Source organism: Bactrocera oleae, chromosome 2 (assembly GCF_042242935.1).
Source record: "Bactrocera oleae isolate idBacOlea1 chromosome 2, idBacOlea1, whole genome shotgun sequence".
NCBI lineage: Eukaryota > Metazoa > Arthropoda > Insecta > Diptera > Tephritidae > Bactrocera > Bactrocera oleae.
This window is the reverse complement of record NC_091536.1, coordinates 59,569,183-59,592,727: the sequence shown is the minus strand read 5'-3', so window position 1 is coordinate 59,592,727 and position 23,545 is coordinate 59,569,183. Positions and strand designations below refer to the sequence as shown.

The window sequence follows — 23,545 nt, the reverse complement described above, 5'->3', positions numbered from 1 at the left end:
AAATAACAGGAGTATTTAGTATGCCCACCCTGCTGATGTCTCAGCCGCCGACATTTCGTCGCTTGTTACTGTCGCATTAGTTGCGTAAATATTATAGTATAGTGGGTTTGAAATACATTTAACCTATTAGAGGGCGAGGCCGTGCCCATTTTCAAAAAATTTTCAAACCAAAGATGGACCTCATTATTGGGATTCGTTGTACTAAATTAAGGTTTTGTATCTTAATTTGCGGCTTAGTTATGGCAATTTATAGGTTTTTGTTAATATCCTAATTTTTTTGCCAAGAAATAAAACTACTACGTCGTCAGAAACAGTTCAGCAGTATGATTACACAAGCACCAGTTTAAAAATTGGTCAATGAGAGTGGAAGCTCCTACTTTTAGGAGAAATTTCATCTCTTACAAACTACTTGACGGAAGTGAACCAAATTTTGTTCTTGACATTTTTATCAAATGCTTATGACTTAGGTTGAAAGTTTTTAAAATCGAACTACAATCTCTTATCAGCTGGCAATTTTGCTAATACCGTATATGTAATTGGTATATTAAAATGGCGAATTTTGTAGGCTCCTGACCTGATATTTCAGACGCTTTCAATTATATGCTGGGCTCTTTCTCACTCATTATACCCCGAACAGGGTATATTAAGTTTGCCACGAAGTTTGCAACACCCAGAAGGAAACGTCGAGACCCTATAAAATATATACATAAATGATCAGCATTACATGCTGAGTTGATTTAGCCATGTCCGTCTGACTGTCTGTATATATACAAACTACTCCCTCAGTTTTCAAGCTATCGATCTGATTTTGCCCCTGTCCTTTTCTCACCAAGAAGCTGCTCATTTGTCAGAACGGCCGATATCGGACCACTATAGCATATAGCTGCCATACAAACTGATCAATCGGAATCAAGTGCTTGTATGAAAAAGTCTTTCATTTGATGAGGTATCTTCACGAATTGGCATGTACTATGACTTAAGGCCTTAATCTAATCTCAGAAAAAATTGTATAGATCAGATCACTATATCATATAGCTGCCATACCAATTGAACGATCGGAATGAAGTTCTTGTAAGGAGCCTTTGTATTTGTGAAGGGTATTATAGCTTCGGTGCATCCGAAGTAAACGTTTTTTCTTGTTTTATACTCTTTTATACTATAAGAAATGCCTATATGAAGGTATGGCTGCACCGAACCTAATTTTGTTTTCTTGTTTTATTTTAATATAAATCTGCCGATACAGGTGCAGGTACAAGTATTATTTAGCGATTCACCTTTTTGCTTGAACGCATTTAGCAATATTTTAGATAAATATCAAAAAATTAAAACAATCAGTGCAACATAATTAATATTCTTTGCGAATTTACTGTGAGTAAGCATTTAGTTCTAGGAAACCGTCTCACAATTTCAGCGAGCTCACGATCACCTTAAAATTTTTAAATATTATATTGTATAAACAAGCATTTAATGGGAAACAAATGGTCGCAGTATTTTCCCAATATCACTCTTCAAGGCGAAAAATAAACTGTGTACAAATACGCTGAGTAATATAAATATAGTAGCTCCGCATAAATGTATTTTAAATAAACGATTTTAAACGCAAAACAGTTAAAATATACTTAAAAGTTGAAGCAAAAACTATTTAAATGTCTGAATTGATAAATCTGAACAAATTACGCACTCACTTATCAAACGCACGTTCAAATTTAAAATTAATGTTTGAATTGTTTCAATGCTAAAATAATACCCCGAGTTTGTAAATATGTACTCAGGATTATATACAATATATACATAAAGTTGCCACAATGAAAGAATCAAAAGTGGTTTCCCACTTTAAAATTTTGGAACATTAAAAATATGATGCAGACATACCTTCATAAAGCTCGAAACACATATACAAGCTCACATATTCTCGCGCGCATTCGCACAAAACGCCGAGTCGTCTGCGCGCTTCTCGCCCTTTTGCACTCATAAATCATAATTTTCGTTCATTTTCTCATTTTGCATTCATGATTTAGTTTCATCATCGAGCAGATTGACGAGAATTTCGTTAACCGACGGTGGAGCTTTCGAGTGCCGTGAGCGGGCTCAACTTTTGCGAATCATTTGTGACTGCGATTTTTACCCATTTTTTGCTTTGTGTGTGAGTGTGTGTTTGTATGCGTATGTGGAGTGAGTACCCGCCGGCCTGGTGAGTTTCGCATGCGGTTCCCCATAAAAATTTGTCTCCAATTGTTTGTACCTACCTACTTGATCTTGTCACTGTGGCGTCGCGTCGCACGAATGAAGACCCTCGGTGCTTTCCAGCAACGCAGATTGCTGACGACGTCACGACGTCGCTGTGTTACGCTTAATCCGCTACATGCCACAATATTAAATTTTTTTCTTCTACATACATGCATACATATCGACTTATGTGTGCGTGTGTGTATGGGCATATGTATATTAGCCTGTGTACTTAGGGGCAAACCACAACCTCTATGCCACGGTTTCGGTTGCTCTTAATCCCAGTCTGAGATAATATCACAGCGGCTGGACCATACGAGCTGCCCCTTGGCGTATAAATCCCAAAAACAATTTCAACGACGTATTTACCTAAATTGGAATTTCCGGTAAACTGTATCTATGTACACACATATACGAGTATGCATTCGTACAAGTAATATACATGTTTACATACCGTTGCAGAAGTCAGCCTTATACATATATGTATGTGTTTATGTCAAAAGATAAAATGGAATGCAACAGCACAAAACTAATCAGCATAAAAACATTAAATAATGTGCTCAATTGTTGCTCCACATTGCAGCACACACATACACACATGCATATGAAAGCGAGTAAAACTTACAAGTTTTCGCGATTCACCAACACATCTACACGCTAAGATGCATAGCGAGCAAAGTTGTGGCAGCGGTGAAATGTCCGAGACGGCAAACCACTTTGGCGATGTAAGTGAATGTCACCGTCTTCTTAAATGGAATAATTATCGTAAATAGACAAAAAAAAGAAGCTTAATTGAAATAAAAAGCATTAAATAAAACATTCAACCACTACATATGCATGTATATATATATTTTTTGAGATCGTATGCACTCGAGGGAATGTCTGGTATAAGTGCGTAGTAGCGAAGAAAATATGACAATGACGAGGGTCATTTCAGACGTGAATTACATTATAATTTCGGCGTGGTACAGATTATACCCGTATAGTGTCGAGGTAGTGCAGGACACCGTCAATATTTTTATTTCGAAGTCCCTAGACAAACACACAAATTTAACAATATCCGGTTGTACCGAAGCTATAATACCCTACAAAAACACAAAAGGTTCCTCAGAAGAACGTGATTCCAATCGTTCAGCTTGTATGACAGCAGTATGCTATTGTGATTCGATCTGAACGATTTCTATGGAGATTCCATTATTGCCTTAGATAATGATCCGCTCCAAATTTCGTTAATATATCTCGTCAAATGAAAAAGTTTTCCATGCAAGCATTTGATTTCGATCGTTCAGTCTGTATTGCGGCTATAATGGTCCGAAATCGGACATTCATATGCTAAATTTAATATCGATATCTCAAAAACTGAGAGACTAGTTCGTATATATACAGACAGACGGACATGGCTAAATCAACTCAGTTAACAACTCAACACTAACAAAAGTGGTTCGCGCACGAAGCTCTTCGAAACAAATGGTTTCCTGATTTTTTGGAAAAACTGGACATGACGCAACCATACCACTAGAACAACGCAAAACAGGAAATTCTGAGTGGTATACAACCATTTGTGTGTCAGTTGTTGCCAACAGCCGAAGGCGAACTCCCACACATCGAAACAACTGCATTTTAGAGCACTCAAAACATCGATTTGATGAGTCGTCCACCGTATAGTCCTGACTTCACAAAAATAAACTAAGAGGGCAATATTTTTCGACACCTGAAGAGGCGGTTGATGCGTTCAGAACGCATGCAAAAGTGTATAGATCTTAATGGAGAACATTTTGAAAAACAATTAAGGGATTTTCGATGATTAATATTATATATATTATAAGGTCACCGACGGATCTTTCTGGGTGTTACAAATGCGATAAACTTAAAATACCCTGTTCAGGATATAATAAGAGGACGGTAGTTTAATTCATATTAGATTTTATTAAATAAATATTCCCTCGACCATACATTTGATATCACTTCTTCAGCGCTTATGGCGTATATCAATGTTATACAAGTTCTAAATGCAAGGAGCAGACTAACGTTATTTTAAGTTTTATACCCTCAGCCAATATTTTTCGGGAAGTATGAACATTTTTTGTGGCAGTGTTTTAAACTCCTTTATTTTGTTCATATTATTATTTGAATCAATAGCATTTCCTCAAAATTTAGGCTGTAGCGACCACGAGTTTCAACATAGGCGATGGCTGTTCTTTTAGCAGCAACATTCGTTGCATATAATTTACCCATCGGAAAAACAATTAGTCAATTAAAAAAGTAAAAAATAAGGAAACATGTCGTAATGATAAAGCGTCAACTAAGTGGCACATCTCACTGCAAATAATGGCAGTATCAGCATTTCACAATAGTATAGTATTGATCATCCTACAATAAAGAGTAACAAATCAAAAAACAATTAAGAGACAATAACACCAAAGATAGTGTGAACTTGAAATTGCTCACACGTGTTCGGACCACACTGTCATGAGTTACGAGTAAATCATTTTAAATTTTATTTATTATAATTTTTTTTTAATTTTGCTTGTTTATACAAATAACAAACTGAAGTATGAAAAATCAATATAAAAGCATACCTCCGCACACAGTGTGTATAACTTGCGGAGTTTTCGTATATAAAATTTTAACAATAAATAATTATAGATCTGAGGTGCAAATTTAATTGAAACACAGCAAAAAAGAGCCGAGAAAATGTTTTACGGTTCGTAAGGGGCACGTCGTCAGCATATTAATCACTGATTTATGAACCATTTACAAAATTTTCTCTTTTTGTATCATTCACCTATAAGGTAGGCTAATTTTGTTTAAATGACGCTACAGATCATTAGCACGATACGTGACAACCACAGGCAGGCATGATCCCGGAGGGGAATCATATGTGAAAAACTGGTGTAGAAATTATGCAGGCAACTATGAAACTTCAACCCTGCCACTTTAAGTGCACATTGTGGTTTTTAACAATTTAATTCCGATTTTAATTGCTCAACGTTTACATAATTAAACGAGTATGTTGCGGTGCCGTTAGATGTATGTAACGGCAATGTATTATTATAAAACAATAGGAAAAATCGACACACCCGATAACATTCCTTTTTTGGTGGTGGTGAAAAAAATTAAATTGAAATTTGTATCACAGAAGTATTTAACGTGGTTTATAATGCGTTGCTGACATATACCCCAAAAATTTGTGAATAATCTTTGAAGTATGGACAAAGAAATACTCATGTCGATTAAAACGAATGATGTTGCTTACTTTGACAGTAATGTTACCCAAGTTATTTTAGTTAATATAGTTTTTTTTTATCTATACGGAGTCAATTGCAAACTCTAGTGTTAACTTAATTCATTCAGCTATATGGTTTGAAGATGCAAGCAGCTTGAGATATTTTTGGGATGCTCGATAGAATCTTTTGCACCTTAATACTGGTGATTACCCAAAACAATTTACCTAGTTACTTGGCGTCCTGAATTCTTAAAAATCTTAAAATGATGTGCTTTTCCCGAAGACCTGTGCAATTTGCTCTTTACGTAACAAAAAGCAGACGTCCTTAACAATATTTTAACCATCATGTTAATACAACGGTTTATAATACTGAAGGTGCCCTTCCCTTTGTCAAAAGGTGACTACAGAATATTAAAATCATTTTTTTGTTACACTTTTCACAACTTTTCCAACGAATATTTTTAATATTGTTCAGTATTTACTAAGCCCTTTTCAATATAATAGAGTCCGTTCAAAATTTTAACTTTTTCATTATTTCTAGGGTCTGAAGACTAAATAAAAGAAAATAGCCTGTCTTACATGGTAAACGTAATTCTGCTTACTTTCATTTCTGTACATTGCCTTACATAAGTCACATTCACAAAAACATAGTACTGAACAAGTTTTCCAATGACTCTATCTAATAATTCTGGACTCAAACTTTTACTACATTAAACATATCCAAGAATTTTGATAATCTTGTGTTCCCATGATACTGAGGATCCACCTCAGAAAATAGCTTCGAGTTAGACTAAAATAATATGTATGGTCCGAAATAGTCTCTCTAAGAGCGTTAGTGCATTGACAATTCTTAAATTTATCTATTGTGCCTTAAGTACGAAAATAATTTATCGTTTAAAAAATAAAATTCGTTTAGGAAATAAAATATTATAAATATTGTACTTATCTGTAGGAAACTCATAATTTACCGAAGTGCGTAGTAACCGCTGATAAATGTATTGTAGAATACCAATAGACATCATTCGAATGCAACACAAAACGGCGCAGACACCCACCTGGTGACCTGTACTTAGAACTCAATGGACTCACATATATACGTCATTTAGTATTGTATATCCCTTTGCTTTTTTTCTTAAGTGTTTATTCGCAATTGATTGGTTTGTGTTTCATTCCTTTTGTGGTGTGGGTTTTCTCTGTCGTTGGCGATCAGCTTTAGTCAATGTTGCCTAATGCTCTTCCATTTTACTTTACCCGCCAACTCTGGCAGTGCTTCTACAAGTCTAACGATTATGATGGAAAAGTGTCTGCTTCCGTTACTAAACGGTTCTATTGGTAGGGTTAGGGGGAAAACTCATTTAATATGCACAATAGGTGCCATTAACCTGCGAGACACAATCGTACTTGCGTAGTGGGACCAATGGCATGAAGACTTGACGGCCACGGCAACAGGTGTAATGCATCAAGTGAACTCAAGAACTGCCAACAACATAGTACGTGTACTCATATATGTGTTCATGTGTGTTTATGCGTTTCTAGGCTCCCAGTCGAGTATTTTCTAAAATAATTTTAATAATTTCAGTTTTCATTCACGGCACTTCCTTACGCGGTTTGGGGGTTTATATTCCAAGTTGTCTTTTATTTCTCTTGTTTCTGCTTTACTTGTAGTTTAGTGTAATGAATGAGTGTGTGTCTGTGCGCGTGCGTGTGAATCTACTTTGTTTATATTACGTATTTGATAAGCTTTCATAAAAGTATTGAATATTCAAGTTAATGTTCTCTGTTGGTTTTCTTGTACTTGCAGCTCTCTTTCTTATTGTTTTTATTAATTTGTAATTATAAACGCGCTACACGCAACTGCCTTTACACCGTTTAACGGCACATCCGGCGGAAATTCGTTTTTGGCCATCTTCATATTGGCGGCGAACGGAACGCATAGTGGAGCTGGCTATTAAAAGCGTAAACACACGCACAAACGCAGCTAGTGGGTCGAGCAACAAGTGCTCTGCCAAAATTTTGTAAACGACAAACGGCGGAGAGTTTGTCGTGCCCTTCTTTGCGGAAGGCTGACAAAATGTCTGTGGGTAAGTTTATACGCAGCGATAAGCAAATATTTACAAAGTAGCAAATACATACATATATTATATTTATTATTTCTAGAATTTAACGAGCGAGTGTTGCCATATTTGTTGCTCGCCTTTACGGTGAACATGGGGAATTTGTTTTCGCCCTAATAAACTTAGCAAATTGCTAAAGCGATTGTTTGTAACACAGTTTCGATCAATATATTTGTGTTGTTGTGTAAATATAATATTAGTGACGAATTAGTTTTACGACTTTTTTATTGCTGTGTGCAACATATGTTTTGATCGACGATTAGCCTTTGATTTGACAATGTATCATAAAATTTTTTTTTGGCAAGTAGTAAAACTTTCAATTCGGCACCATTTATAGCCTTAAGAAACAAAATTTTAGGTGCTCTTAAAACCAGAAATCCGTTAATTGTTGCCAAACAACTGTCATTAAAGCAATTGAGTGATGTGCACCGTAAAGCACGTTTTTATCGCCTCTACTTCATTTGTACTAAAATGACTCCTTAAAAAAATATTTGCTTTATCAATACTATAAAAAGGGTTTTGAGTTTAGATAGGGCAAATTTATAAGCTTACATATATATGATATTTAGCCTAGTGCATTGGGATACACCAGTCGTAACAAGGAACAATATTTCGAGCAAGTTGCTTTGGTTTTTGTCGTTTGATAGGGTTGGCAAAAAATTGTATGTTAAGTATACTGCTTTTGTCACATAAGTATAATATGTTGCCTACATTTTTAAGAGAGTGCTTAGTTAAAAGTTTCATCAGTCTGAGAAGTCTTCCATTTTTTATGATTGGAATTCGATTGACTTCTTAAGATAACCAAATATAATATAGCCTCAGTTCCAAATTCAAAAAAAAAGTATACATTTTTCTAGTTTCCCTTTACTCTGAAAAGGGAAGTTAAAAATACTACTGATTCTTAAATTAATCTCAAATAATTTGCAATTGAAACAAATATAATAGTTTTAATAACTTACATTCCGATATAGTACTCAGTATTGTCATAAATTCTGTTACAAAGTTTACAATGCATACAGCATGGACAAATTCGCCGAAAAAAGGCGATTAAAGCTTCTCAAAAACTTAATATTTCGAGAATGTTTGTTTACAGAACTATTGATCGTTTTACTTAAACGGTACGAACCAGTTCAGCCATAAAAACTATTCGTTAACGTATACGCAGATCTCCTTCGAAAACAGAAAATGATGTCATGGTTAATGGATATATCAATTCGGTCAATGTCTCGACTTATTTCAGATGATCTCAACATAAAAGCCTACCGCCAATTGGTCATCTTCTAACAACGCAAACTAGGCTCAACAGCTTCAAGCGGATTGTTCAATGGCAGGCGGTCTACGGTCATGAAAGTATCCTTTTTACAGATATACTTCGGTTATACTTCGTTTACAAATACTCAAGTTTTATACTAGTTCCAAATATAGATTAAAGGTACTATATAAGTAGTTTAGTTTAATTTATATTCCCATAAATTCTTAAAACCACCATCAGGGAATACGCCGGAACCGATTTACATATAGCGCAATAGAAAATTTGGTAAAATGAATGCGCTATTTTTAACACTACTTACAGAGGAGAACTTTTAAATGTTGCAATAAAGTGTAATTAATTGTTATGGTAATAAATGCCCCCTTCCGCTATGACCAGGCACCTAAACGAGTTTGATAATGAAGTAGCTTAAAGCTATTTCTTGTTAAGACTTTGAGCGCACAATTACCAAGCTCAGCGCTAGTATTGCAGCTCTGCGGTCAGAGGGAATGCTCATTTCCCTGAAAGAGGCTGAACTTAAAGACTACTCTACTTCTGCATTAATAGCAGCCACTTTTACCTGAAATATACTACAGGGGTCCGGTAGCCTAAAGCTAAGCTTGACGGAAGGCTACTTACAGAAAACTCTCCCTCTGATCTTTTCTCATAGCTTCGACCCATCCGTGAAAAAGCTTCTTCTCCCGTGGCTTCTCCCTGTCCACATAACGCTCGTCGGTATTTGATCAGAGAAAAAGCCACCGTGTAGCCTCCCGGAAATTGTAACGGATGCTATGTGTAAAATGGCATTAAGTGTTATAGTTGGTGTAGTTCGCTATCCACCAGAGATACCAATGAGAGCCGCTCTTTGGATACGTTCAAGTGATGCCTTCCTTACTCTCTCCTTAATCTTTGGCCTCTAAGAAAGCTTTGCCATAATCTCTAACTATGAAAACAGAAATACATTTCTGTTAATGATCTTTCGCTTAATCACATTCTCTTTTCTCCATAAACAAATCTTAACAGACCCTTGCGATGGACTACATTTCGGATAAAGAAGAGTAGTAAGTGACACATGAAAATAAAAACCAAAACAAATTAATGGATGACCTCAGTGTCAGCATTGAGTGACACTTCGTGCTGTGATATGGGAAAGTCGAGCAGCAAAAAACTAAATTATTCACGTTAAATAAAGAGCGGAGAAAAGCATGAGTGAAGGTATCATACGCAATGAAGAGGCACGATACATATGTTAGATACATGAAATATTAAATGCTGTAATTGATGAATTTGTTAAATAGAATTATTACATTACTTATGTGCTGTCGTCTGTATGGACTCATATATTATATTTCAGGGCATGTAAAAGTCTAAGAATATCACTTGAGTAAAAAATTAAATGCTTAAAGAGTGCCTGCTGTGCTTCACACGCTTACGATCTATTAAGTGTAATGAGTATGTAATGAAGGCCATTTTCCCACATTTTTCCCACCACAAGTCTAAACTGGATGCTCGTTCAAGCACATAAGAATTTTGACAAGGCAGGCAATCGCGATGGGTAGAAAACGCCATTGATGCTAGCTCACAGGCAGCGTTTGCAGTTTTGTATCTCCAAGAAGTCCTGCGAGCAACTGATTGAGAGTGATTCATATTTTTCCCACTACATTCCTTTCATGTAATGTGGCTGCTTTGCCACGCCCAAAGTTACACCCCATCTTTAGCTGGGCTGTTCTTTACTAATCGGTATACAAACATATATGTATATATTTATATCTAAGATACTACATATTAGTATTCATTTACCAGGAGTAGTACCACCCTTTCCACCAGCCCTGAGATTATACTCTCATTGAAGGTAGAAAAGGTTCTATTTCACTAGCATTCATCTCTAGTAGAGAAGATAAATTGTTTAACGTTCTGGGAAATTGCTAATGTTTTTATTTTTTGCTGTTATACATTTAGACCCGTAGCACTCAACTGCCCCTGCACATAGTCATAGCCGACCCGTTGCATTTGATGGACAGTGGAGAAGTCTACACATATGTACATACACACATGCACTTGATTATGGTTTGCCTGACCTTTCATTTAGCATGTGAGTGTGTTTGTACTCATTAAATGTGATGCCAGATTCGGTTGCACTTGTTCCATGACCTCTGCAGTTTTTGGTCGTTGTGCGCATAATGTTGCGGTTGTGGTGGGTGGGCAAAACATGTCACGGGCCTGTGAACTTTTCAACTTCTGTTGCTTGTCTAATTTCCAACTCAGTGTTTGTGAAAGATTAATGGAATTTTTAGATTAGTATAGACAACATTTGCTTTTGACTTTTTAAAAAACACCTAAAGCCTAACACCTAAGAGAGCATTTTTGAGTCACGAAATTCATATGTTAGATTTTGATTTTTAATGTAATTAAGAACTTTTGTGCTTGTTAAATCGTTTTCGTTTTTATTAAACAATGCCTTATATCATTGTTACTTTGTATATTATAGAATATATAAGATCTCTAACTATATTTGTGCAGTTTTACCCGGAAGATCATCGTATTTCGGTGATGAGCATACCTAAGCTGAGCGAACGTGCCGAAAGTGGGTTGCACGATTTAAAAGTAGTAATTTTGGCTTGGAAGATGAAGAACGTCCTTGGCAGCCAAAAAAGTTTGAAAATAAGAACGTGGAAGCATTACTCGATTTTGCATGTCGAAAAAATCATATCTGAAGCCTGGCGGCACCCAGCCAAATAAACAGCAAAGCCGAATACCCATAACGCCAAAGTAATGCTCTGTATTTCTCTATATATTTGGTGATGATATATAAGTACAAATACCATATATACCATATACCTGTATGATATGCATTGATGAGCGAGATTTGAATTTTCTGATAATAAGAAAACAAGAAAAAACGTTAACATCGATTGCACAGAAGCTATAATACCCTTCACAAATACAAAGGTTCCTTACAAGAACTTGATTCCAATCGTTCAATTTGTATGACAGCTATATTATATAGTGATCTGATCTAAACAATTTCTTCTATTTCAGAATACCAAGCAAAACGAAATATTCGTTTGTTTATTACCCACCCTAGGCTATATCTACTTTTTAAAATCGCCATTCCGCAAGATTTCTAAGCAAGCTGATACATTTTCTAAGAAGTAGGTTTTCAGAAATGCACTTGTAAGTCTCTTTAACCACTGAGTCGTTTGTTGGAAGAAGCCCATATTTTGATACATATAATATTTGCTGAACATCGCCTTTTATCTATCAATGGTTTCAAAGCCCATTATTTTTTAAGCTCCTCTAATACCATCATACTAAGACTATGAGTGGCAAGAAAATATTTCAACAATCAACTGAACTATCCGTAATAAGTTATTTTCTTACTCTCATGTTGCTGCAGAGTATTATAGTATAGTATATATAGGATATCGAAATCCAAACATTTCATACAAAGTGTACTTAAGGTATGTATGTGATCTTACGACCGAATATATTCGAAATCGGACCACAACTTTTCAAGTCTCCAAACACCGAATATATAGACCTCAGTACCTATGGCTGCCATTTTACCAAAAATATCGGTCAATCTGTGAGGTACCTTAATGAAAATCAGAAGGCATGAAAATATTATTTCCCGTTGTCAATAAGAAGAAACATCTGTTGCATATTTCCCTTACCCCACATATCATATACCAAATATAAGGACCGCTTATCTTTATTTTTTACATGGTGTAGTAATCTTAAATAAACTGAGAGAGTATATTTTCCGAGTAACTATATGTCGTTATGCTCAAAATGAATAACATCGGGTGACTTTAAACCGTTTATGTAAATATTAGTGATATTTCAATATTTTCATATTGTATATAATGTGGTTTAGCGCTGAATATGAATTTAATCTTGACCGTCCTCTAAACCTTTTATTCTTAACATAATGATTTCCGTTTCAGCGTGATTTTTAAGTTTAAGTATTACTTTAAATACCAATATCTCAGATATAAAAGTAAATATAGTAATGAGACTAAGTGAGTATACAATCTGGATGCTGCAAACTTCGTCACAAACTTAACATTCCCTGTTCAGGTATAAAAATATGCTTGTAAAAACGTTAACTTCGGCTGCATGGAAACTTTAATACAGGGGTATTTATAATTTAATCAAACAAATACTATCAAAATTTGTCTAAGAAAGGTTAAAGACGTAAAATTTTAGATTTTTTGATGACTGTGTCTAGCCTTCATCAGAATAATCGAGATCAATGGTCAACCCTGATAAGTAAGTAAAATTATTGCTACTTATAGAACGCGTAATTTTCAGTTGGAGGGGAGCCAAATACGAGTATAAACATAACTGCATTCAGTCATAATTACCATGCGTGCGCTCGCTTCCTCAATTCATTGATTTTAATTATCATCGGAAAGGATCAACAATAGGTGGAAATGGTGAAATTCATTTACAATATGCAATTTCCTATGTCGCTAACAATAATGCCTTAATTGCAACTAAATAGTAATTGACTATTTAAAAACTCAAACTGACCGGCAGCGCATGCAAGTATTTATCTATACGAACATACGAAGCACGCACTCACGCCGTCGGGCGCACACTGGCACACGCTAATTGTTACGCAATTAATTAAAATCATTCACAACTTGTTAGTAGCAGTCAGTACTGACTGTCAAAGGAAAGTGTTGATAGTGGTTTTAAGAATCGAAAATATTTTAGTAAAACAAGAAAAAGCGTTCATTTCGGTTGCTCCGAGGCTATAATACCCTTCACATATACAAAAGGTTCCTAAAAGAGCTTGACTTTGACCGGTCAGTTTCTTCGGATATTGCATTATTGCCTTAGACAATATCCCATGCCGAATTTCAAATGAAAAAGTTTTCCAAGCAAGCACTTGATTTTAATCGTTCAGTTCGTAGTGGCCCGATATCGGCGGTTCCTAAAAATTAGCAGTTCTAGGAAAGAAAAAGACGTGTGCAAAATTTCAAATCAATAGCTGAGTCCCTCAGTTTTTGAGTCTCCCGAGACCCTGTTCGGGGTAATTTTTAAAAAAGAAAAAAATATTGTTTATTTTTGTTTATTGCAATGTTCTTCTTTTTTTTTTAAGAGAATACAATCACAATTGCCCCTTGACCGAACAAATCCGCGTGCTCTTCTCAGTCACTGATGAATGAAAAATGTTTGCGAATGCAGTTTTAATTGTAGTTGTGTACCTATGTATTTTGGCTTATAAATGGTACCACTGCGTACCAGTGTATCACTGTTGTTCTCGCGAGTCTCCCAACCATTCTGCACTCGAGCGAAAATACGCAAATAATTGCACGAACTCTGAGGAATGTGAGAGATGACAGCCACCGACGCACTAAAACTACTATGAAGATTAAAATTAAGCTTAGGGTCCATATTAACTCCCAAATCAAAATAGTTAAAAACTTGCTCCAGAATATGGTGTTTTATTACATAAGAAGAGGGGTGCACAGATCTACGGGAAAAGCACATCGTCTTACATTTATTCAGTTCAATGGCAAATCCTTTCTATCACACCATGCAACCATATTGTTAAAGTCTGTTTGCAACAGACACCTTTTCTCAGTTGAAGTGTATGATTTAAAAAGCTTTACGTCGTCAGCGTATAATAAAATTTTTGAGAATTCAATTATTGAAGAGATATCGTTAATAAACAAGAACAGAATCGGGCCAACATGACTACCTTGCGAAACACCTGAAGAAACATTAATTGTATCTGAAGGTGTATCCTCAAATATAACTCGTTGTGTTCTATTATTAAGATAGGAAGCTACCCATTGAAGAATTCTTGGCTGAAAGCCCAGCAGATCAAGTTTATGTATGAGAATCGAGAGGTTTACTTTATCGAAAGCTTTGCTTAAGGCTGCGTATATAACATCCGTATGCTTATGTTCCCTAAAACCCAATGATACATGATTTACAAATTCAAGCAAGTTTGTTATAGTCGAATTCGCTTTACGAAATCCATGCTGAGATGAGGAAATTAACGGAGAAATCGAAAAGGTTATATAGTCAGTGATGATAGCTTCAAAAAGTTTAGGTATAACTGATAGTTTTGCGATACCTCTATAGTTTTCAATGTTGGATCTAAATCCACTTTTATGCAAAGTAATTATAAATGACTGTATCCATATTAAACGCAATATACCGTGTTTAAGAGAGGAATTAAATATCCTTGTCAAAGGAATGAAAATATATTTGGCACTATTTTTTAGGAAGCATGAGGGTATCATGTCTGGGCCGTAATTAAAAATGATTTTAACTTATTTAAATTAAGTAGGACGTCTTCTTCAGAAATAATTGGAGCGTTAATTAAAGTATTCGAACACAGCACGTGCTGATAAGAAAACGTTTTGGAAGAATTATTACAGTAGTTTGACTTGAAAAATTCTGCAAACATATTGGATATAATAACATTGTCAGTTGAAATATAGATTTGTATTTCATCGCGGATGGAAATCCTGCGTTTGGAGTTGACGAAATCATAAAACAATTTTGGATCACTTACAACATTCTTTTTTACTTTATTTAAGTAATTATTATAACATGTTTTGTTTAGGTCAAAATATTGTCGACGCAATACGGAATATTTAGAATAGTCGACAAGTGAACCGGTTTTTTTTTAAATGTTTAAAGGCTCGAGTTTTTCTGTTTTTCAATTTATGTAACTCTTTCGACGACCACGGACTTCTACTTTTACTTTTTAAGTCCTAATGGGGTGGTATATAAGACAGGGTTAAATAAATAAAGGAACTATGAACATTGACTCTAATACATTTAAATTCAAATGAGTCGTTTCCTGGAACAAGAACATCTTCAGATGGGATAGAGGAATGTACCTCTAACATTTTGATAATAAATGCTTAGCGTAATTTAGCAATGTTTTCCTCAGTTTAGGCTTAAATTCGCGTACAAAAGCCCCAGGTGGCCAGAATGAACCATCTAAGATCTTTTTGAATGTTTCAAGAGATACACTGTACATAAGGATATGATAAGCATCAAATATGGATAATACTTGTAGTATTTCCTGAGATAGGAAATTTCGCCTAAAAGTGGACGTGTCCCACCAAATGTACTAATTCCTGTGCCATGTCGAAATTATTGGTTCTGAGGCATTTATTTAGTGAGCTATCGCAATTTTTGTAGTTTTCAACACAACCGTTATATGGAAAGGGGGCGTAGTTTTCTTCCATTCCCAGATTCACTTGAGGGTGAATATTTTGCAGATATATGATTAAGACTCGCTATATTCTACATTCCATAAATTGTTCACTAATAAGTGATCAGTTCAGGTTTTATTTTTGTGCAAATTATTATTAACTAAAAAGTTATGTCGTTTAAACTTCTTGGGAATACGGCATAAATTCAATATGTGCATCAAATTTACCATTCCTTCCCATCTTTAATATTCTCTTCATACGAGTATTCGATTTCTTTCAGAAGCATATGTCTCCATCTAGTAATAATTAGCATATTCCATCATAATTGATTTGCGACCAAACAAGAGCGTAAAAATTCTAATTACACATTCTAACCTCATATTCATTTTTTGCAGGCATAAACTAGCATTCCACTATAAAAGTGCAACTATGTCCGTAAATAAGTATGTAAATACCTATGTAAGTTTGACATTTCCATAACGACAACAAATGCAACACAATTTTTGTCATTCCATCTTCTTGTTTGAGTTTCCATTTAACGCTTTCTTACCGCTGCTCCTAAAAAATGTATTTTTGATCAAATTTCGTAATTGAAATTTAACGACGCGTGCTCCTGAGAGTATTGCTCTGTTACCTTGGCGCGTTGGCGTACGTCTAGTCTTGCGGTTGCGCGTTGTTCTAAAGGGCGTGAGTGGAGGGAAGCATTTTTTTTTTATATACTATATACATGTATACACATGTTTGTAGCTAAAATGAAACAAAAAAGTAGAAGTTCGAAAAGAACATATTTACATACACTATATACATATGTATCTCGAGCACATTTGAACAAGAGTGAAAATAGCAGCAGAGCACGGGATGACTTCCAATTTGTTTATGCCGCATCCATGAGGAAGTATTTCTCCCTGGCGCACGCAACACGCCGCGCTACTACATGCCACCAAGTACCGCTTGCCGCCGCCCATCAAAAGCGATTATTTGCCTTCGCATTGTTTTCAGTTCATATTTTTGTTGGTTTTTCTCAAGAATTTCCACTTTTTTGTACTTATATTAAAAGTGTAACTCATGTAAAGGAGCGCCCGCAGTAACCGTGCATAAAGAAGTTCTCTCTGCAGCAACTTTGTAAGTATGCAACAACTCTATTCTGCCGCGCTTCCGAACGGACAGTTTATTATTTCTCAGCAACTTTTAATGGACCTGTGCGTTTGTAGGAGTTTATAGCGCTCAACAAACGCTTTGCCTTCTGGTTGTTGTATGTGTTGTTTATTTGAAAAGTTTACAATACTTTTGTTGTACTTCATAAAGATGTCGTTATTGTTGTAAGAATAACGCATTCAAAAATTGTTAGCCGACACTATTTTACGACTATGAACAATTAATTCGTGCGTATTTGCAATAACAAATTCCATTTTGCAGTCATGAGGAGATTGTACACATGTGAAACCCAAAGAAAACCAGTCCATACATACATAAATACATATATTGATATGACGAGATCGCCTTTCTTGTACTACTTATTATTTGACGCGATTTTCGGTTAAATTATTTAGATGATTATTGTTAACAAGTAATAGCTGTGGCCTTGTTTACGTTAGGCTATTTTACTGAATTTCTCGATACTTAAAATAAATTCACACATACATTTAATATTGTGATATTTGCTGTAATAAAAGGAGCTCGAGAGGCCCGCACTATAGCTTTGAAGAATTTTGTGCGACGGAACTGAAAATACGGCCGGACTACAACTGAGCCTAATTCCTATGAAAAGCCACTCAGAAACCAAAATCAACCACCAATAAAAATGGCAAAACAAAACTTAGCACTAATAGTGTTCTTGGCATTGATAACTCACATCTAAAGTTGGTACAAATTGATCCATAACTTTTATAGCCTCCAACTAACAGGCCACTGTCTAATATTCAGACATGCCAGTAGATTAGGAACGCCATATAATGACTATTGTATGTATGGCAGAAGCTGTCAGGAGGTAGAAGAGGAGGAGACTATTAAACATATTCTATGCGATTGTAAAGCTCTATATAGGAAAATAATCGAGCGCTGGGCTTCTTGACGACTTCTCAGAGATTGCCAAAAGAGTGAGGGGAGTTTGGTGCCGGTGTTATTACAATGGGCCTCCTAAAAGTTTAGGTACGTCTTTGGACAGCCACTCTACATACCTAGCTACCTTTACAGAATCCGAATATCGAATATAAAAACCTTATTTCTTCGAATGCGTTTAATTAAAAACATTTGTTAATTTTCACCGAGCAAAAGTTTTCTAAATTTATCTAATCAAAATACAGAGTACAGAAATAAACTATGTTAGATCGGTGGCTATTTTTCAACAACTTATTTAAGTAAAGAATGAGCCTATGAGTCCATCTGCGTTTCTCTCGATCTTCTGTCTCTTCTCGTCGAAAGAGTAAAAATATAAAATGTAACTTACTGATCTGCCGCTAAAATTTTTATTTTTGCAATGTCTCGGTCTCACCACCAAGCAACTCCAGAGTTAATATCTATGTAGACAGCCAAACAGCAATCAAAGCTATAACCTTGTTTCGCATATCGGCTAGAAATGTCTTGGAGTGCAGAACAGCAGTGGGAAATGTAGCCAGAAATAAACCACTACACTTCTACTGGGTGCCAGGTCACAAAGGCATCGAGGATAATAAAATAGTGGATGAAATTGTCAAGAGTGGTGCATGCATTGTCTATATGCCGATTTGGAAAGGTGCATGCCAAAGAAAGACAAAAACGCGAATAATCTACATGGGTGCAAAACTGTAAAAGTCATGTGTAAAACCGTAGATCGGAAATATACAAAGTTCCTACTGGCACTCGATAGAAAGGACTGTAGGAACTGATTATGTACAGTGGTGACGGTGGCGACAATAGGGAAACAATCGAGCATCTCTTGTGCTCTTGTCCCTCATTAGCAAGGCAACACATCAAGCATTTGGGGGCCCGATCGTTAGTAAAACCACAGCGTCTGTTGAAATTCCCGTGATGGGCAGGCATCCAAAGGATCTCTACTCCTCCTAACAGCACTCCATCTGGTATAGCAAAGGACCAAAACTGGTCTATGAGTGGCTCATTAGCCTACCAGACTAACTAAACCTAACCTATGGGTCGGTCTGTGGTAGTTTGGCAATAAACAAGAGATGCTAAAGTGGATTTAGCAGTAAACGCAAAACTTTAATGTTGGCTATCAGAAAAGTTTGCATTTAAATCTCTGTTGGCTTAATATAAAGTCAACTTTTCAATATAATGAGTTTGTTTTACCGCAACACACCTCGAGAGAATAGTTTCTTCAGTCTATGCTAAACATATTGTACACTTTTTTGTTAGTCAATAGTTCTTTGCGAAGACACGCGTGCAACGACTAAACTCACGTCACTCCCTGGCTGCCGATGGAGTTCGTCACAGTCGTGCGTCACATCTGTTGAACAGATTCAATGCGAAGTCAAATGTAAATCGCTGAAAGCCGAGACAGGCGGTAGCGCAGGCGGAAAATGTGTTGGCGAACATCACCAAAACAAACGTTAATTATTTTTGTAATAATAACGAAAACAATGTAGTATGCGCACAACGCTTAAAAAACACAAAATCAAAGAGCATAGTGTATATGCAAGTGTGTGGGGATGACGTAAAAAGTACCGGAGATGCATCACCGTCCAACTGCGTAAGTAAATGTTTCCCCGAAAATGTGTACTCATTACAGGGGGAACAACCGCCTGATGACAATTTGAAAATTTATGGCACAACTGATGAATTCGAGACTGAAAAAATGTATTTTTGTTTGACTGCTTTCTCTGCGGGAACAGATCTTTTTCTTGACTTCTGATTTTAGGTTGTTACACTACTTGTGCAGCATTGTTGCCGTGGTGATCGCCCAGCGTTGCCCAGGTCGAGTATCAAAACGAGTCACTGAAACCACAGGTTGATGTTAAATGTCAATTGTTGTACCCCTGAGGATGAACGGTATCGGTCTCAGCGTTAGCGAATGCAACAGACAAATGCAGAGGGAGAAAGTGGAGGAGAGTGTGGTACAAGAAATCGAAAGAGCATTGCCTTGGAGATATTGCAAAGTTACTATTTTTACGTAGAGTGCCTTTCACTTTGATTTATATAATTCTCACTTCATTTGTAATTCGAGACACACTTGTCACAAGCACTTACCTTCTGGTGCACACATACATACATATTTATGTCACGATGTTACATAGATCACGTCAGCTGCACTTGTGCCTGTAGATCACTACAACACTACACCGAGTGGCAGATCATGTCGTGCTCGCAGGTAACTGACTACATTCTCTGAATATGTGTTTGTAGGCATGTTTGCGGTTAGTCGGTACTATTTTTGGCAATTAAATTAACGAATCCTTATAATAATGCTGCCACTAATTAGCATGCAACACACTTTGCTTGTATTTCCGATCTATCTGAGCGGAAGGATGACATAATCGTATTACGGATTTCCTTGTTGTGATTTTCCTGGAGTTTCTTTATAAATGATAAATATGCATAAGTAAATATGTGTTTGCTGACTGCAGTAAAAATTATTATTTTCATTGCACTTCTTGTGTATGTTCAGTCTATAGAGGTTGGTTGATCAATTTCTGCTCTCACTAAGAAAGAGCACTGTTAGCTCCAAATTTTTTTTCTCAACTTGGTACATCTGTCGCGAGAACATATGCAGTTACATAGTTACAAGTCATTCAGTCAATTTATTCTTTGTTTACAAGCTATTTGAAGTTGACATGTCAGGGTATTTATTTAATATGGAAAAAATTGTCTATCGCGCAGTGATTAGATTCTTTGATTCGAAAGGTTCAAAAGCAAAGGAAATTTATGAACAATTGTTAGAAGTGTATAAGGAGGAGTGAATTTAAACGAAGGACGAAGCAACCACACAGAAATAATTGAGCAAGTTCAAATTATTGGCAGTGAAGATCCACTAAGCAAATTGGGAATGCCATAAGTATCTCAACGAGTACTTAATATTTTACATGGAATTACATATGAAAAAGATGTTTGGAAAGTTAGTGCCGCACGTTAACACTTCAACAAAAACATGGATCGAGAACAAATTTCTCAGCATACTTTGGAGCGTTTTAAGCAGAATAAGCCCAGTTTCGTGCGCCATTTTATAACTATGGATAGAACTTGGATCTACCACCATGATCCTAAATTGAAACAAGAATGCTTGCAGTGGACTGAAGCTGCTTATTCAGCTCCAAAGCAGGTGAAGTCACAAAGATCATCAAAGAAGGTTATGTGTATCAGTTTTTTGGGATGCAAAAGGAATTTTGTTGATTGATTGGAGGAAAGCGTTTTTCGTCGAATGAATAAGCTATAACAGCCGTAGACGGGTATTTTGCAGAGCTTCCGAAAAGTCATTATAGGGATGGCTTAAAATTATTGGAGGATCATTGAAATAGGTGTATTGAAGTTAAGGGAGATTATATTGCATAAAAAAAAATATTACCTACCAAAAACAGTATATTTTCATTTCGAGCGCAGAAACTTTTCAACCATCATATGTATGTGCTCGTAAAAGTATTAATGGGGCGAAAAGCGTATACGAAATGCTCAGAATCTTAATCGAGCGTACCTTTCAGGAGCGAAGCTAGTTTCATAGTGCCTTACATCAAATCAGTACAATATAGAACTCTGAAAATCGTTGGAAAACGAAGAATATTTCAACGAGGCTGCAAAATGACAGTTATATGTAGACGGCACTCTTGATATTTTCTTCCTTTAGTGTCTGCGAATATGCACGTCTATTGCTCGCACTCATATACTCTCATGCATATACTATTTCTAAATACATATACTTGTATGCATTTACAGATTAGACACAACCAATAAAACTTTTTTATTAAAAAATTTAATGGTGTATTTGACACCTCTGACAGGTAGTAAAACTCGGAATTTCACACTTTTCTGTCGCTGCTTCACTACTTTATAAGGCACACCATAATTCCTTGCTTTTCACTGCAGATGCGCCAGTGGATAACCAGCGCTACCACTCGAGAGTATTTTGTCTCTGTTCTTCTGGTTTTGACTTAGTATTCATTGGTCGATTTAACTTATTGTCTCCGTGCATGGGTGTGTTGGACTTTTGACTGTTAACTTCAGTTTTGGCATTTCCTTAAAGAGCCTTTGGAATTTCAATTGTTGCTTCAACGTTTATTTTGATATTTTCTTTAGTCGAACACATTATGCACACATGGAGACGTATCTGTTTCCCCTGGGTGCGTATGTGAGATTACCAATTCGTATGTATGTAAGTTAATATTTGGATACTTAAAATAACTGCACTGAATAAGAATTTTCGTTTAGACATTGCTAATACAAGTAGTAAGTTAGTGTTAAAACAATTATTAACTTGCAAATATTTGCTTTTTTCTGATACTTATTGATAATTGATCAAACATGTTTCCGACATTTTTCACTTCTCTTTGGCATGCGTCGCATCTGATCATTCTTGAAGTCGTTAAAGATTTAAGTACCTCGGTGTTTTTCTTTTGTGCATTGTACAGTTTTAACAAATTTTTGCCCCGCCTTCTTGTCGCCCTTCAAGCGGTTTGATCAGCTCACCACCTACTTGTTGTTTTAGGGTCAGACACATTTCCCTATTTCAAATGTAAAAATGTGTAAAGACATCCGCTACCTAAATGAAAGCAATTTTAGGATTAATTGCATACGGATTATCTAAAGTGAAGGGAAAGAAAGAAGGAAGCTCTTGACTAATGCAACACCAAAATTATGACAGTTTAATGATTCCACTTCTACGATGTTCAGATCTTGCAATTCGTAGCCTATCTCAACATTCCATCTCTCCAGCTAGCATTTTTAAACTGTGGTCGACTCCGGGTACAGCAAAACTACTACACCTCTATTGATAAGTCTCTGAAGACGGATATACGTTAAGAGATCACTAAAGTTGTAACGAAAATACGATAATCACGTCTCCAAAAACGTCTACAAAGGGTCAACTAAATATGCAAAATTTTATGTACAGTTAGTACAATTCTACCCAAACTAAACTCGACTGGGTTCATTTGTAGGTCTGTTTTTTGAGTTCTATTTTGAGGGCGTAAAATTCAAAAATTAAGAAAACTTCCGAACTATCAATCCAGCATTATATTCCAGCACATGAAAATAAGTCATACAGTGTAACTGTACTGTCATAGCAAATAATTAACCATACAATTATGGAACTACCACAAATAACTAACAATATCACCCCATCTTTTTGTTGACCTGAAGACCCTTATGGGGTCAGATGTAGTCAGAGACATGAAAAATTTACAATTTTAACAATTTATATTTTCCTATAAATTATTTTGTAGTTAATAATTTTAAAACTAATGGCTGTTAGGAATTAAAAAAAAATCGCTCGATCAGACACTAGTTTTTCATGTTATCAACAAAAAGCTGCATAAATTTGAATTTGAATAATGAAAATTTACACGAACGTCTCAGAGCGCCCGAGAACCCTTTTCTAATTATCGAATAACTCGAAAAGTAT

At 35.8% G+C, this 23,545-nt stretch overlaps 1 protein-coding gene across 4 annotated transcripts in view; it reads left to right on the top strand.

The window, feature by feature from the left end:
- Nucleotides 1-23,545, top strand: part of stumps (DBB domain-containing protein stumps) — an 84,164-nt gene that overhangs the window by 10,813 nt on the left and 49,806 nt on the right. For all 4 annotated transcript variants that reach the window (XM_070105437.1, XM_036378401.2, XM_070105438.1 and 1 more), the window contains exon 2: nt 7,254-7,533. In XM_070105437.1, the coding sequence (XP_069961538.1) occupies nt 7,524-7,533 (10 nt within the window). In that variant the 5' untranslated portion in view covers nt 7,254-7,523. The remainder of the gene's footprint in view (nt 1-7,253; nt 7,534-23,545) is intronic.